The sequence below is a fragment of the Saccopteryx bilineata genome, chromosome 2 (assembly GCF_036850765.1).
Source record: "Saccopteryx bilineata isolate mSacBil1 chromosome 2, mSacBil1_pri_phased_curated, whole genome shotgun sequence".
Lineage (NCBI taxonomy): Eukaryota > Metazoa > Chordata > Mammalia > Chiroptera > Emballonuridae > Saccopteryx > Saccopteryx bilineata.
In genome coordinates, this window is record NC_089491.1 from 4,340,240 (window position 1) to 4,355,793 (window position 15,554).

Here is a 15,554-nt window from a genome sequence, read left to right on the forward strand (position 1 = left end):
CCCCGGTCCAAGGTCGAAGCGCCCCGTATCACTGCCGCATCGGCTCCCCGGTCCAAGGTCGAAGCGCCCCGTATCACTGCCGCATCGGCTCCCCGGTCCAAGGTCGAAGCGCCCCGTATCACTGCCGCATCGGCTCCCCGGTCCAAGGTCGAAGCGCCCCGTATCACTGCCGCATCGGCTCCCCGGTCCAAGGTCGAAGCGCCCCGTATCACTGCCACATCGGCTCCCCGGTCCAAGGTCGAAGCGCCCCGTATCACTGCCGCATCGGCTCCCCGTCCAAGGTCGAAGCTCCCCGTATCACTGCCGCATCGGCTCCCCGTCCAAGGTCGAAGCGCCCCGTATCACTGCCGCATCGGCTCCCCGGTCCAAGGTCGAAGCGCCCCGTATCACTGCCGCATCGGCTCCCCGGTCCAAGGTCGAAGCGCCCCGTATCACTGCCGCATCGGCTCCCTGGTCCAAGGTGCACAGGAGCCCCATTGTCTGCATATTGTAGATAACACTTCGTGGGAGTGACTCCCATCGACTGAGAAAATTTAGTCCTGCTTTTGAGTGTGGAAGTAGCCAAGCTCTCTTGGGTAAAATAAGAAGCAGACTGTAGTTTTGTTTTTTTTGGTTATTTTCTTAATAGTCGGTTTCTTTTACTAACTGCCCTGTTGACATGTTATATACCTTAAAGTTATTTTACTTTGGTCCCTTAGTTTTTTCAGTTTCAGTTGACTGCAGTCTTTTCCCTGCTAAATCATGATGTTGAGAACTCCAGGAAGTTTCACCTTCTATTCTTAGATCTCAGTTCACTCCCCTAGTTGAATGAGATCAGGGAAAAGTAGCTTCTGCAGCCTTTTAACTTCCTAGTGTTGCGATTTTGATCTTCAGCTGTAAAAAACTCTTCTTTGACTAAGGTAATTTTACATTTTGCAAAACTAATAATATTCAGTGTGTTACTTGGTAGTCCCCATTTCACAGCACCTTTCCTTGTGCAAGGTGGGCTTTAATAAAAGGCCGTTGAGTTAGAGCCAGCCTCCAGGAAGGGCAGGGCTCTCTGGCTGAACTACCGGCATCCTCTTGTTTCCTTTTTCTCTGCTCTTCAGGAAGCTCCCCGTTAAGCAGTTAGTGACATTTTTAGAAGGATAAAGAAAGTACACAATATTTAATTTAAAAAATCAGTTCATAAGACAAATACATGTTCGATTATACCTGTACAGTTATTTGTCTTTTATTTCCTAATTATTATTTTTTTAAATTTATTCATTTTAGAGAAAAGAGAGAGAGAAGGGGGGAGGAGCAGGAAGCTTCAACTCCCATATGTACCTTGACCAGGCAAGCCCAGGGTTTTGAACTGGCGACCTCAGCGTTCCAGGTTGACGCTTGATCCTTACAGCCACTACAGGTCAGGCTATTTATGTCTTTAATCATGGGCATAAGAAGAAATTTTTTTTAAAAAATCAATTTATTTTAATGCACTGGCATTATGCCATAAAAGCCTCAGCAGTAAAATATGTTTTTGTCAAGATGTCAGGAGAGATTATGCACTCTGAATTTTAGGGTGATACGCATTCAGAACCCTCATGCTGCCCAGTTCCTGTATCCATATTTCAGTTATTTCTTATCCTTTTGTCCCTTCTCTGTCACTGATAGGAAACATTTAGACATTCATTTTCTATGAATTTCCAATGAATTTTAATAATAGAAATATACTACATATGGGGGTCTTCGGGTTACGACACAGTTTCATTCCTATGACAGTGAGGTAACCCAAATTATGGTGAAAGTCAGAACACACCCTAAGCCTAACACAAACTAGTTTACCCACATAGTCCATAAGTACGATGCTAATGGTGTAAGCTGAAACACGGCTCAATTTTTTTTTTCATGACAGAAGAGAGGGACAGATAGGGACAGACATATGGAAAGGAGAGAGATGAGAAGCATCAGTTCTTCCTTGTGGCTTCTTAGTTCATTGATTACTTTCTCATGTGTGCCTTGATGGGGGGGGTGCTACAGAGAGCGAGTGACCCCTTGCTCAAGCCAGCGACCTTGGGCTCAAGCCAGAGACCATGGCGTCATGTCTGATCCCATTCTCAAGCCAGCAAGCCCACACTGCGCCAGTGAGCCCGTGCTCAAGCTGGCGACCTCAGGGTTCGGAACCTGAGTCCTCAGCATCCCAGGCTGATGCTCTGCTCAGGCATGTCTCAGTATGTTTAAGTTTTTATGGGAATGCATGTTGTAAACTCGAAATGTAATGTGACGAGGCTGTTGTAACCTGAGGACCCCCTGTATCTCTCTGTGTACTATGTGTATATCTGTGCTTTCTACATAAAAGAGGACTAATGGTTTCATTTCTCTGAAGATGGTACCACCCCTGACGAGAGTGCATGGACTAGGACCATCTACTTTATGACATGAACTTAGTTGGGTTTGTAACTTTTTTTTAAATCCATCAGGCTGATATTCTTTTTTTTTTTTTTTTTTTTAAACAAGGACAGAGAGAGAGAGGGAAAGATAGAGACAGACAGACACAGGAACGGAGAGAGATGAGAAGCATCAATCATCAGTTTTTCATTGCAACATCTTAGTTGTTCATTGATTGCTTTCTCATATGTGCCTTGACCGCGGGCCTTCAGCAGACCGAGTAACCCCTTGCTCAAGCCAGCAACCTTGGGTCCAAGCTGGTGAGCTTTTTGCTCAAACCAGATGAGCCCACGCTCAAGCTGGCGACCTCGGGGTCTCGAGCCTGGGTCCTCCGCATCCCAGTCTGACGCTCCATCCACTGCGCCACCGCCTGGTCAGGCCATCAGGCTGATATTTTGCATTCAGTGGATACTTAGGGTCACATTTTCCAAGATGAGGTTTGTTGAATAATTTCCAATCATTCGTTTCATATAAAACATATGCTTTACTTTTTGGGTGTGGTCTTGTTTCAGACTGGCTGGTAGCTGTTGAGATAATCCTTTCGGTTTGTCTGATGTTTTCCTCATGGGTGGACTCAGGTGTCGTGGGTTTTGGAGAAGCATACTACAGAGTTGAAGTTCCTCCTCACAGTATGTTGGCTTGTAAACGTGACCCTACACAGGTGATGTTCACTTTGATCATTTGATTAAGGTTGTGTTTGCCAGGTGCCTTCACTGTGAAATGACTGTTTCCCCTCCCCATACTGTCTTCTTTGGGGGTAATTCACCAAGTCTGGCCCACACTCAAGATGGGGTGGAATTAAGCATCACCTGCTGGAATGGGGGAATATCAGTATATTATTTGGAGTTCTGAGAGAAAGATCTGTCCTTCTCCCATGTTTGTTTATTTATTCAGTCATTTATTTATACCTGCAGAGTCATGTGCACTTATACTGTGGGCTATGACCCGGTATTACACTCATTTTGTTCAAACTGTTTGAGCTGTGGCCCCTGAGCTTTCTCAGGCGGCCCCTCTGTCCCTTTGGCGTTCCCCACCCTTTGCACTTGGAGCACTTCCTGGCACTACAAGGTGCTCTAGGCTCTCGTGTTTTCCCTGCAGCCCCTTTTTCCTCCCTCCCTCTGTGGTTTGTTTTAATGCAGACATTTGCTTTTAGTTTAGCCACAATACCCTGCTTATTTGGAGGGTACCAATGCCCTCAACAATGAGCGCCCTTTTGCTTTTATTTTTATTTTTTAGTGAGAGAGACAGAAAGGGAGAGAGATGAGAAGCATCAACTTGGTAGTTGTGGCACTTTTAGTTATTCATTGATTATTTCTCAAACTTGCCTTGACCCGGGGGCTCCAGCCAAGCCTGTGACCCCTTGCTCAAGCTAGTGACTTTGGGCTCAAGCCAGAGACCTTGGGGTCATGTCTATGATCAGCTCAAGCTGGTGAGCCTGTGCTCAAAGCAGATGAGCCTGCATTCAAGCCAGTGACCTTGGAATTTCGAACCTAGGTCCTTAGTGCCCGAGGGTGACACGCTATCTACTGTGTCACCTGTTCAGGCTCCTTTTGCTTTTATATGCATTTAATTAGGATAAAAATATAGATCTCAGTTTATTTTCTTTGCACCTCGTTAGAGTTGGGGATCTCTCTGGATTTTGGCTTTCATCTTGTTTGCTAATCTCAGTTTCATGCATCTGCAGTTCTGGTAAACCTGCTTTGTGAGTCTTCTGCACATCTCTGACACATTGGGTTCTTACTATTTCCTGGTGTAGGTCTTGCTACTTTGCTCTTTTGAAGACTGCTGGGATTTTGAAAAGTATTTAGTCCTAACCATTTCACTTACAGAGGCTCTGATGGTATTATAAAAACAAATTTGGAGACAGTTAAAAAACTAAGTATCAAACTTAACCTACAAATAGGTTAAGTTTACAGTGTGTTGAGGAGTATTGAGTTATGGGCAGCAGTTCACTGTGGCAAATTCATATGTGTGTATATACTTTCTCAACAAGAGAAGATTCTCTGTGTGAGTTACTTTTACTGGTGTGGATTAGTATTTATGGATGTTTACATTTCCAGGGATTTCTGGAACATAGTTTTGGAAATAGTAAGGGGTGCTGAGCTTTGACTCAACTTCTGTACATCAGCAGAACACTTTAAATCTGTACTTGGAAACACTGATAATTTTGTTTCAATATTTTTTTTTTCAGAGACAGAGAAAGAGTCAGAGAGAGGGATAGACAGGGACAGACAGACAGGAACGGAGAGATGAGAAGCATCAATCATCAGTTTTTCGTTGTGATACCTTAGTTGTTCATTGATTACTTTCTCATATGTGCCTTGACTGCGGGCCTTCAGCAGACCGAGTAACCCCTTGCTCGAGCCAGCGACCTTGGGTCGAAGCTGATGAACTTTTGCTCAAACCAGATGACCCTGCGCTCAAGCTGGCGACCTCAGGGTCTTGAACCTGGGTCCTTGGCATCCCAGTCTGACACTCTATCCACTGCGCCACCGCCTAGTCAGGCCATTTCAATGGTTTCTTATCAGCATTACATAGTTTTGAGCCTTTTCTATAGCACAACTGTGTATTACTGTATGATGTTTATAACTAACAAAGTACTTTCATTTTGTTATATTTTTCATATGTCAGAGCTATTAAGTTTCTTTTTTAAGTGAGAGAGTGAGAGGGACAGACAGAGAGGAAAGGAGGGAGATGAGAAGCATCAACTCATAGTTGTGGTACCTTAGTTGTTCATTGATTACTTCTCATATGTGTCCTTATCGAGTGGCTGTAGCTGTGCCTTGTTCAAACCAGTGACCTTGGGCTCAAGCCAGGGACCATGGAGTCATGTCTCTGATCCCACACTCAAGCCAGCGAGCTCACGCTCAAGTCAGTTGAGCCTGTGCTCAAGCTGGCGACGTCAGGGTTTTGAACCTGGGTCTTCAGCATCCCAGGCTGACTATCCGCTGCCCCACTGCCTGATCAGGCCAGAGCTATAAGTTTTAAGAGTGGGCTCAGATTCGAGTAGTCAGTGATTGAACAGGCTGGCCAGCAGATTGTTCTGGATGTGGGGGAGACACACTGTAGTGAGGATTAGGGTCCTTAGTAGGAAGTGTACCCATTCTTCACACAGAATAGGCCTGAAGTGTTGTTTTGCTTTTTTCTATAATCTTTGTTTTCTTTTCTGGATGTCGGTACAGAATGAGCACATGCTGCTGGTGTACGCCAGGTGGCGCTTCCACCGCTGTCTTCCTGCAGCGCTACGTGGCCAGGACCCACTCCAGTCAGTTTCAGACAGCAAATGAAGACCTCTGTTACTGCCTAGAGTGTGTGATTGAATACCACAGAGCAAGGGATCAACTGCCATTCTTGCATGAGGTAAGTTTCATTAGATGGGGAATATTTTTCAGAGCCTAATAACTAGGGAGAGAATAAATCTGAACTCTTTCGGAAGCATTCGGGGAACTGATAATTTAAACTTTAAAAAAATTTTCTTACTGATTTCAGAGAGAGAGGAAGGAAGAGAGAGAAACATTGATTTGTTGTTCCTCTTATTTATGCATTCCTTGGTTGATCTTATGTGTGCCCACAACCTTGGTGTATGAGGCGACACTAACCAGGTACCCGGCCATGGATGATAAACTACACTCGAAAGGCTGAGGCGTGCCGCTAGTTCCCCTTCCATCGCCTGGTATGGAGCAGGTGCTAAGTCAGTGGCTGTTGACTGGTGGGTTGGAGCTGAACCCTAAGCAAAATGTTATGACATCTCACTTTGAATCGTTCTGATGTGAAACAGTCTTATGAAACAAAATGATGTTTGGATGGTTTGGTTCAGGTTTTTATGTCAATACATTTGACAGTATTATAAAAATGTGTCTGAATGGCTTGGGCTATGTTTTTTGTTTTGTTTGTTTTTTTTGTATTTTTCTGAAGCTGGAAACGGGGAGAGACAGACAGACTCTCGCATGCGCCCGACCGGGATCCACCCGGCGTGCCCACCAGGGGCGACGCTCTGCCCACCAGGGGGCGATGCTCTGCCCCTCGGGGCGTCGCTCTGCCGTGACCAGAGCCACTCCAGTGCCTGGGGCAGAGGCCAAGGAGCCATCCCCAGCACCCGGGCCATCTTTGCTCCAATGGAGCCTTGGCTGCGGGAGGGGAAGAGAGAGACAGAGAGGAAGGGGGGGGGGTGGAGAAGCAAATGGGCGCTTCTCCTATGTGCCCTGGCCGGGAATCGAACCCTGGTCCCCCGCACGCCAGGCCGATGCTGTACCGCTGAGCCAACCGGCCAGGGCCTTGGGCTATGTTTTTTATTGGATTTTTTTCTTTTCTCTTTCTTAAATGGGTAAATGGTATAAACATCTAAGGGCAAGCATGTTTTCCAGTCATAATAACCAAAGTCAAACAAACAATTTCATTTATTTATTTTTAATTTTTAGTGAGAGGAGGGAGGCAGAGATAGACTCCCACATGCGCTCCAACTGGGCTCCACCTGACAAGCCCACTAGCGGGTGATGCTCTGCCCTTGCTCTTCTGCAGCTGGAGTTATCTTTTAGTGCCTAAGGTGGAGGCAGTGGAGCCATCGTCAGCATCTGGAGCCAACTCACTCTAATTGAGCCATGGTTGCAGGAGGGGGGGAGGAGGGAGGGAGGGTGGGAGGGGGAGAGAGAGAAAGAGAGAGAGAGAGAGAGAGAGAGAGAGAGGTGGGGTGGAGAAGCAGATGGGTGATTCTCCTATATGCTCTGACTAGGAATTGAACGAACCTGGGACTTCCATACGCCGGGCCAACGCTCTACCACTGAGCAAACCGACCAGGGCCTTAAATATGTAGCTTTGACTATTTGGTTCACTACATTTATGTGTTGAAAAATAGTATGCAGATTATAGAGATATGTAGAAATGAGGAGGGGAAGATATGAATCTGTTGAGAAAACTTAAAAAAAATAAGGAAAGGGTGGAGAGAGAGAGAGAGAAACGTTGATTTGTTCTAGTTATGCATTTATTGGTTGATTCTTGTATGTGCCCTGACTGAGGATCAAATTGTATTGGAATGGTGCCACTCAAACCAACTGAGCTATGCAGCCAGGGATTAAATTTCTGAGTTTTTATGCTTAGGAAAAAGCTTTTAGAAAGATAATCTCATGTCCCAGGTTTGATTCCTGGTCAGGGCACTCAGGAGAAGCAACCATCTGCTTCACCCCTTCTTTTTCTTTTTTCTTTTTTCTTTTTTCTTTTTTCTCTTTCTCTTCTCTTTTTCTTTCTCTTTCTTTCTCTCTCTCTCTCTCTCTCTCTCTCTCTCTCTCTCTCTCTCTCTCTGTCACTCTCTTTCTCCCCCCCTTCCCCTCCTGAAGCCATGGCTTGATTGGCTCAAGCGAGTTGGCCCTGGGTGCTGAGGATGGCTCCATGGCCTCTGCCTCAGGCGCTATAAAATGGCTCTGGTTGCAGTGGAGCAACACCCCAGATAGGCAGAGCATCGCTCCCTAGTGGGCTTGCCAGTAGATCCCGGTCAGGTGCATGCGGGAGTCTGTCTCTGCCTCCCCTCCTCTCACTAAAATAAGAAGGAAGGGAGGGAGGAAGGATCACATCCAGTAGATTTTGTTGATAACAAGATATAAAACACACTGACCATTTTTCTTTTCTTGTAGGTTTTATGGGAATTAGAAACCTTACGTCTCATAAATCACTTTGAAAAATCCATGAGTGCAGAAATTGAAGATGATGAATTATATATTGTAGACAACAATGGAGAGGCACAACTGTTTGACTTCACTGGCCAAGACTTTGAAAATAAACTTCGAGTTCCTCTTCTTGAAATACTGAAATATCCTTACCTGCTTTTACATGAGCGTGTTAGTGAGTATCTTGGGTATTCCACAAATTATATTAGTTTTATTTCAGGAATTATAAAAATTTATGTTTATATGAAAACATATTTATTAAACATAAAATTAGGATACTTAGTAATTTTTTTCCCAACATTTTTTTGTCCAAATTTCACACATGAAGAAAGTAAATTATATAGTGAACACCACACACACACACCAGGTAGAGTCCACTGGCTGACATATTGCTATATTTGCTTTATTATATAGATATATATTTTATTCATCTCTCCATTAATTTTCAGGTTTGTGTTTTTCTCTCCCTTGGCACTGTTGACATTTTAGGCCGGATAATGCTTTGTTGTGGGCACTGCCCTGTACTGTAGGGTGTGTCCCAGCATCCCTGCTTCTGCTGGATGCCACAGGATGCTGCTCTCACCACCGAGCATTGAGAAGCAGAGGTGTCTCCAGATAGTGCCTGGCGCCCCTTGGAAGTCGGGGGCAGGGCTGGGGAGAGGCAGAGCCGTCCCTGGACGGCAGTCATTTCCGCTCGTCACGGCGGCGCCGCGTGCCTGACTGCCTGGCTTCTGGCCATTCACGTTTGTGTTTCTCAGCAGGAGTCTCTGATGAAAAGACATTTTCCTGATCTGTCAAACCTTCACAGAATAACACTGTTAAGTCCATATTCACCTTTTCCCAGACGTCAGAATATACGTTTTTTGGCTGATCTGTTTATAGAGTCCAGTCAGGGATCATTGTTCATTTGTCCCATGTCTTCCATTCTTTAATCACAGAGAGTGTATTTGTACACACACACATATACACGTTTTTGTTTGTTTTAAATTTGATTGAATTTTAGAGAAGGAGGGAGGGAGAGAAGCATCGATTTGTTGTTCCAGTTATATATGCTTTCATTGGTTGACTCTTGTATGTGACCTGACCAGGCTTCGAACCTGCAGCCTTGGTGTGTCAGGATGATGCTCTAACCAACTGAGCTACTTGGCCAGGGCTGCACACATGTTTTTGTTAGTGTGTTTTTCCCCCCTTAATTTACTCACATGAGACCATATAGTTGCCCTGTAGAATAATGCTCACTCTTAATTTTTCTAATTAATTGCTTCCTTGTGATGTTATTTAGCTTGTGTCTCTGTCTTTTGTATTTTTAGTAAACTGGAAAGTTGATATAAAGATCTGATTAAATACATTAAAATAGATTTACATATTCTAACATGTCGTCTGACCGGTGGTGATGTAGTGGATATAGAGTCAACCTGGGAACGCCTGGAGTCCCAGGTTCGAAACCCCAAGGTCGCGGGCTGGAGTTCAGGCTCATTTGGCTTGAGCACAGGCTTGCCAGCTTGAGCATGGGATCAGCAACATGATTCCAAGGTCACTGGCTTGAGCAAGGGGTCACTAGCTGAGCTGGAGCCCCCGGGTCAGGGCACATAGGAGAAGCAATCAATGAACAACTAAAGTACTGCAACTATGAGTTGATGTTTCTCATCTCTCTCCCTTCCTGTCTCTGTCTCTTGCTTTAAAAAAAAAAATTCTAATATCATTTTTCTGACATTTATTAATGAAGGCTATATCCAGGAAAGTATATAAACTTGATATTTTTTCATGAACTAAACACAGCTTTGTGGCCACCACCCACCCACATGAAGAGAGAATGCCAGTGCCCCAGGAGCTCCTCTCCTGCTTCTCAAGTGGTTCTTTCCTCTTCCCCAAAGCCAGCCTCTGTCCCTGACAATGTTCTTGGAAACTTAACACACTAGGATTGATTCATCTGGTAGGGTAAATGTGTAAGTCTGTCAGGACACTTTTGAAAGAGTAAAGAAATTTCCATAAAACAGCAGGAGTTAGAACAATGCTTGCATAGTAGAGCAGTGTGATGTCCAGACATAAACCAGGTGTATTTGGGGAATTTAGTGTTTGATGATGGTAGCGTTTCACATCAGTGGGGAAAATGGATTCTTCAATAACTGAAAACTTATTCTTCAGTAAATTTTGAGAGCAGGCATAATAGCCATGCGGAGTGTGTGGGTGTATGGGGGGGGCTGACCATCTTGATCACTCCAGTACCAGAGAAAGTTCACATGAATCAAAATGTAAAATGCAATGGAATTGGACCTGTGCCCTTATCTATAGGATGATATGCTATGGAAATAATTAATGCAAGAGTAAAAAATAAAAGGACATGTATACTAGTGAAGCCAGAATCACGGGAACCGCGCTGGTCAGATAGGCACGCAGCCTCAGACAGGTGTGTGGCGTCCCTGCGTGTGCGAGGAACAGGTGTTCGTTCACCTGTGAAACAGCTGAAGGAGCCAGGCCCAGGAGTCTTGATAAGTTGATAAAACACATCTTACGTGTCCTGCCTCTTTCTTCTGTTTAGATGAGCTATGTGTCGAAGCACTTTGTCGGATGGAACAAGCAAACTGCTCCTTCCAGGTGTTTGAGAAACAGCCCGGGATCTATTTGTTTCTGGTCCATCCCAATGAAATGGTGAGTGTGCGCCGCGGGAGCACGGTGCGCGCACAACGCCCGGCTGGAAAGAGGTTTCCCTGGGTGTGTGTTTACGATGTTGGTCAGAATACTTCTGACGGGGGTCGCTCCAGCCTAGAAGAGGAACGAGGGGGAAGTGTGCTTGTTTCAGTGTCCTGACCTGAACCAGTGAGCAGTGAGGGCTCCTGCTTTCCTGGCCGGCCTGCCCTCTCCAGACACATGGAGAGACCTCCACAGTATTTGAAGACCAGTATTTTGCTAATGGATGAGATTTTTTTTAATTTTTATTAATTTTAATGGGGTGACATCAATAAATCAGGGTACATATGTTCAAAGAAAATATGTCCAGGTTATCTTGTCGATCAATTATGTCGCATACCCATCACCCAAAGTCAGATTGTCCTCCGTCACCTTCTATCTAGTCTTCCTTGTGCCCCCCTCCCTCCCGCTCCTCCTCCTCTCCATAACCACCACACTCTTGTCCATGTCTCTTAGTCTCATTTTTATGTCCCACCTACGTATGGAATCATGCAGTTCTTGGCTTTTTCTGATTTACTTATTTCATTCCGTATAATGTTATCAAGATCCCACCATTTTGTTGTAAATGATCCGATGTCATCATTTCTTATGGCTGAGTAGTATTCCATAGTGTATATGTGCCACATCTTCTTTAGTGGATGAGATTTTTTTGAAGTGGAGTGCGGGTAGAGGGGAAGAGAAGGAAATGTAATTGCTAGGGGCAGGAAGTCAGAGGTGCAGAGCCGGGCCGTGCGGGCGGGCACAGGGCACAGAGCACAGGGCACAGAGCAGCACCAGAATATCGGAGCCTGGCAGCGAGATGATCACACAGGTTTTTCTTTTGAGGTGTTTTTCTCTTTGCAGTTTTTCTTGCCTTTTTAAAAATTGTTGAGTATGGTCCTGGCTAGTTGGCTCAGTCAGTCAGAGCGTTTTCCCGAAATGACAAGATTGTAGGTTCAATCCCTGGTCAGGGCTCATACAGGACCAGCTCTATGACCCTGTCTTTCTGTTTCTCTCTGCCTTTTTCTAAAAAAAGAAGAAGAAGAAAAAGAAAATTGCCTATTGTGAGAAATGACAAACATACAGAAATACCATATCATGATTGCGTGGGGAACCCTGTGTGTCCCTCGGGGAGTTTCATCCATTTCCAGTGCCTGGTCTGCCTTGTGCTCCCCTGCGGGGTCAGTCAGAGCAGGCCTGACACCCCAGAGCACCTCGTCCAGAAGACACTCCAGAACTGCTCTCTAAGGATGAGGACTTGGTATTTTTTAGTCTCCACACGGCTTCGTCTGTATAGTCTTAAGTTACAGAAGTTCTGTTCATCTGGTCTTCCAGGGGTTCCCAGAGGTGATAGTTCTAAATGTAGTTGTAATTTTTATTTAAATTTAGTTGTAATTTTGCTGTGGTCGTGGGAGGAGGAAAGCACAGCATTTACCTCCTCTGCTGTCTTGACCAGAAGTTAATAAGGACTTTTGAAAAAAAAAACAAAAAAACAATATCATTGCCACACCTAAAATTAACTTAATATCATTTCTAACCAGTGTTTAGAAGTGATGATCTCCTAAATGCTTTATTAGTGTTAGTTTATTCAAATTAGGATCAAATAAGGTCCACACATTGCATTAATTAGTATCTTTGGTCTTTTGAAATCTGTGAGGAATCCTATAGTCTTAACTAGGTTTAGCTGTATGTAGACAATTGTTGAATGAAGTAACAGATGTGTTATGCTTTTAGGTTCGGCGTTGGGCTATCCTGACCACAAAAGGCTTGGGAAGAGTGGACCGAGATGATTATTATGACTTACAGGAGGTTTTGACCTGCCTTTTTAAAGTCATTGAGTTGAGGCTTTTAGAAAATCCAGACATTGATACTTATTCTGTCCTTGAGAAGGGTAAACTGATTATCCTGCTCCCACACATGTATGATGCTGCCAGCTACAAAAACTATTGGTTAGGTGAGTATTGTCACTACATACACATACAGTAATTAGCACTTCATAGGTTCTTAGGAGTATCCTGCAAAAGAGGCGATCTCTTTTGATAATCGTAACAAAATTGCTAAATATAGGATATCATAGTTTCCAATTCTTTTGTCATTAAATTGACATAAACATTATACATCTTGTTTTTAAATATGTATCCCAGAAACAGTCTATGTAAAAGGTACATTTGCAAGTACAGCAAATAGAGCTTTTATTTGAAGCAATATTAGACTTAAAAATATATTAATAGAGCAATTGACTTTAATAGGGTTTGATGTGTTAAAAAGAGGCTTAATGCCCCTTTTCCCATCTGTGAATTATCCCATTAGGGACATTAACTTTGGTTTTCAGCAGGTTCTACACTGGCTCGGAATAGTCCGACCCCACTCCATGGGTCCTGAGTTGTAGTCACGCGTCATACCTGACAGTGACTGGTGCTTGAAATACGATGATCTTAAAATTGAAGCCATCTTAGATTTGATGAAATACAGATTGTGTGGTTGTCATCTTTTAGAAACTTTTCTAAATTTGTACCATGTTCCCTTTTTATAGTTAAATCAGTCTGAAGTCCTGTTATTTAAGAGCAATTGTATATGAAAATATCAGAATTCAGTGTTTGTGGAACTGAATTCTGTTTTGCTTCCTGTTCCTGCCTTGTTATTCTTTTGCCAACTAAACCCGAGGAAGCACGGGTGCTGTTCTCAGTCAGTCTGAGGAAACTAAACGCTCTTACAGGTATCTGCATGTTGCTGACCATTCTTGAAGAGCAAGCCATGGACTCGCTGCTGTTGGGCTCCGGCAGACAGAATGATTTTGTGCAGTCCATACTTTGTACCATGAAGCAGCCAGCTGGTAATAAATTCTTATTTGCTCAGTGCTTTTGACACTGTGATGATGATGGAGTTTTAAAATACTGGTGCCACTACAAGAATTGGGTGTATGGTGTGGAGAAAGGAAAGTGGACATTTATGGTTCAGGTCACAGATTCAGAATTCTAAATCGAAAGAGATCGTTCGAGTTTAAGTTAACACCTTTCATTCATAAAAAGAGTTGGGAGCCCAGGGAAATCAACTTGCTTTTTCATGGTGAAACACCCAGTTAGTGGTAGAATCAAGATTACATCTATAGGAGATAAGTTTCATGACATGGTAGCAAAAGTTGTGGAGAAAGCCTCCGTCCCAGTCTTTCTCCTGATTCTCCATTTCATTTCGCTCTCTGTTGTTTCACCTTCCACCATGGTGACTGCTAGCCAAGGCTGGTTCTTTTAAATTAAAATACAAGTTAAGTTTTCCAGGCCCACTCATTACATTTCAGGTGCTCAGTAGCCATGTGCCTGGTGGCTGCTGTTGAGCAGGACAGACAGAGGACATTTCCACCATGGAGTTCTCTGGGACAGGGTGCTCAGAGTGCTTACAAAACAGACTCTAAAGCTTGTAGTTGTGCGTGTTATTAGGCACCAGCTTTCTTTTGCTCACGTTATACCGAGCTGATCAGGGAGAATTTGTACTTAAATAAGTGTTTCTAGTCTTGTTTTCTTTATGAAGGAATGAATCAGTTAAGACCAAACATACCAGATCCTGTGAAAACATAATGATAGTTTTCCCACTTTGACTTCTCTTGAGGCAATTTCAGTGTGGATAGAAACTGATTTGTTGGAGACTCTGAAATATGTAAATGTTACTATTATTATTTTTTTGTATTTTTCTGAAGTGAGAAGCGGGGAGGCAGAGACAGACTCCCGCATGCGTCTGACCGGGATCCACCTGACATGCCCACCAGGTGGCGATGCTCTGCCCATCTGGGGCATCGCTCTGCTGCAACTGGAGTCATTCTAGCGCCTGAGGCAGAGGTCATGGAGCCATCCTCAGAGCCTCGGCCAGCTTTGCCCAGTGGAGCCTTGGCTACAGGAGGGGAAGAGAGAGATAGAGAGAAAAGAGAGGGTGAAGGATGGAGAAACAGATGGGCGCTTCTACTGTGTGCCCTGATTGGGAATCGAACCCGGGACTTCCACATGCTGGTCTGACGCTCTACCACTGAGCCAACCAGCCAGGGCCTAAATGTTATTTTTTTGATCACATATTTTCTTGCTAGATTACTCCTGATTAAGGTTATTACTGATTTGCTTGCCAGCATTTACTATATAAGTTCATTTCTTTCTGTTCACCTTGCACATAGAATTTTTTTCTGTAATCCAACTCCCCTAACCTTCAGAATGTCACACCTCTTTGAAACCCTTTCGTCTTAACCTAACATGACATTCTCCTTAATTTCACAGTTTATGAGACATAAGATGGTGTGTTGGCTGCAGTAGAGGATGAAGGAGTATATGATACAGTCTACACAACTGACTATATGATAAAAATGTAGAGGCTAAGAGCCCTGAGGGCAACAGAGCTAGAGATTGTAAGGTGACTACACAACATACAGTATCAGAGCGATAGAGCACTTGTCCTGAGGCGACTGCAGAAGAGGAAACAGCCTGGCCAGGGCGTGTTTGGCCGGGAGGAAGGGTTTGAGCTGGACTTGGGTGAAAAGGATTTGATAGGTGGTGTGAACAGTGAAGGTACTCTGGTTCTTGTTTGAGAAAAAGCCAGCTGACGTTGTTACAGGTAAGTAACGATTCTAGGGGTGTGACAGATAAAGCTGGAAAGAAACAATAGAGGAAGACCTTATAAGAGCTTGACTGAGGACTTTGAAATTTCTTAGGAGACATTGAAGAGCAGTTGAAGGCTTTTGAGTAGGGCAGTAACTTGTCATTGCCTGTCTGCTGGGAAGGGGGAAAAGACTGGAGATTAGAGCTTGCTAGTAAGGAGAATGCCTGCCAGAAGATGAAAGGAGAA

The 15,554-nt window shown here is 44.2% G+C and overlaps 1 protein-coding gene across 4 annotated transcripts in view; it reads left to right on the forward strand.

The window, feature by feature from the left end:
• The window catches only part of SETX (senataxin), a 78,190-nt gene that overhangs the window by 12,945 nt on the left and 49,691 nt on the right, over positions 1 to 15,554 (forward strand). For all 4 annotated transcript variants that reach the window (XM_066255881.1, XM_066255882.1, XM_066255880.1 and 1 more), the window contains 5 exons: positions 5,592 to 5,769; positions 8,034 to 8,241; positions 10,606 to 10,715; positions 12,468 to 12,687; positions 13,450 to 13,566. In XM_066255881.1, coding sequence (XP_066111978.1) covers positions 5,593 to 5,769; positions 8,034 to 8,241; positions 10,606 to 10,715; positions 12,468 to 12,687; positions 13,450 to 13,566 — 832 coding nt within the window. In that variant the 5' untranslated portion in view covers position 5,592. The remainder of the gene's footprint in view (positions 1 to 5,591; positions 5,770 to 8,033; positions 8,242 to 10,605; positions 10,716 to 12,467; positions 12,688 to 13,449; positions 13,567 to 15,554) is intronic.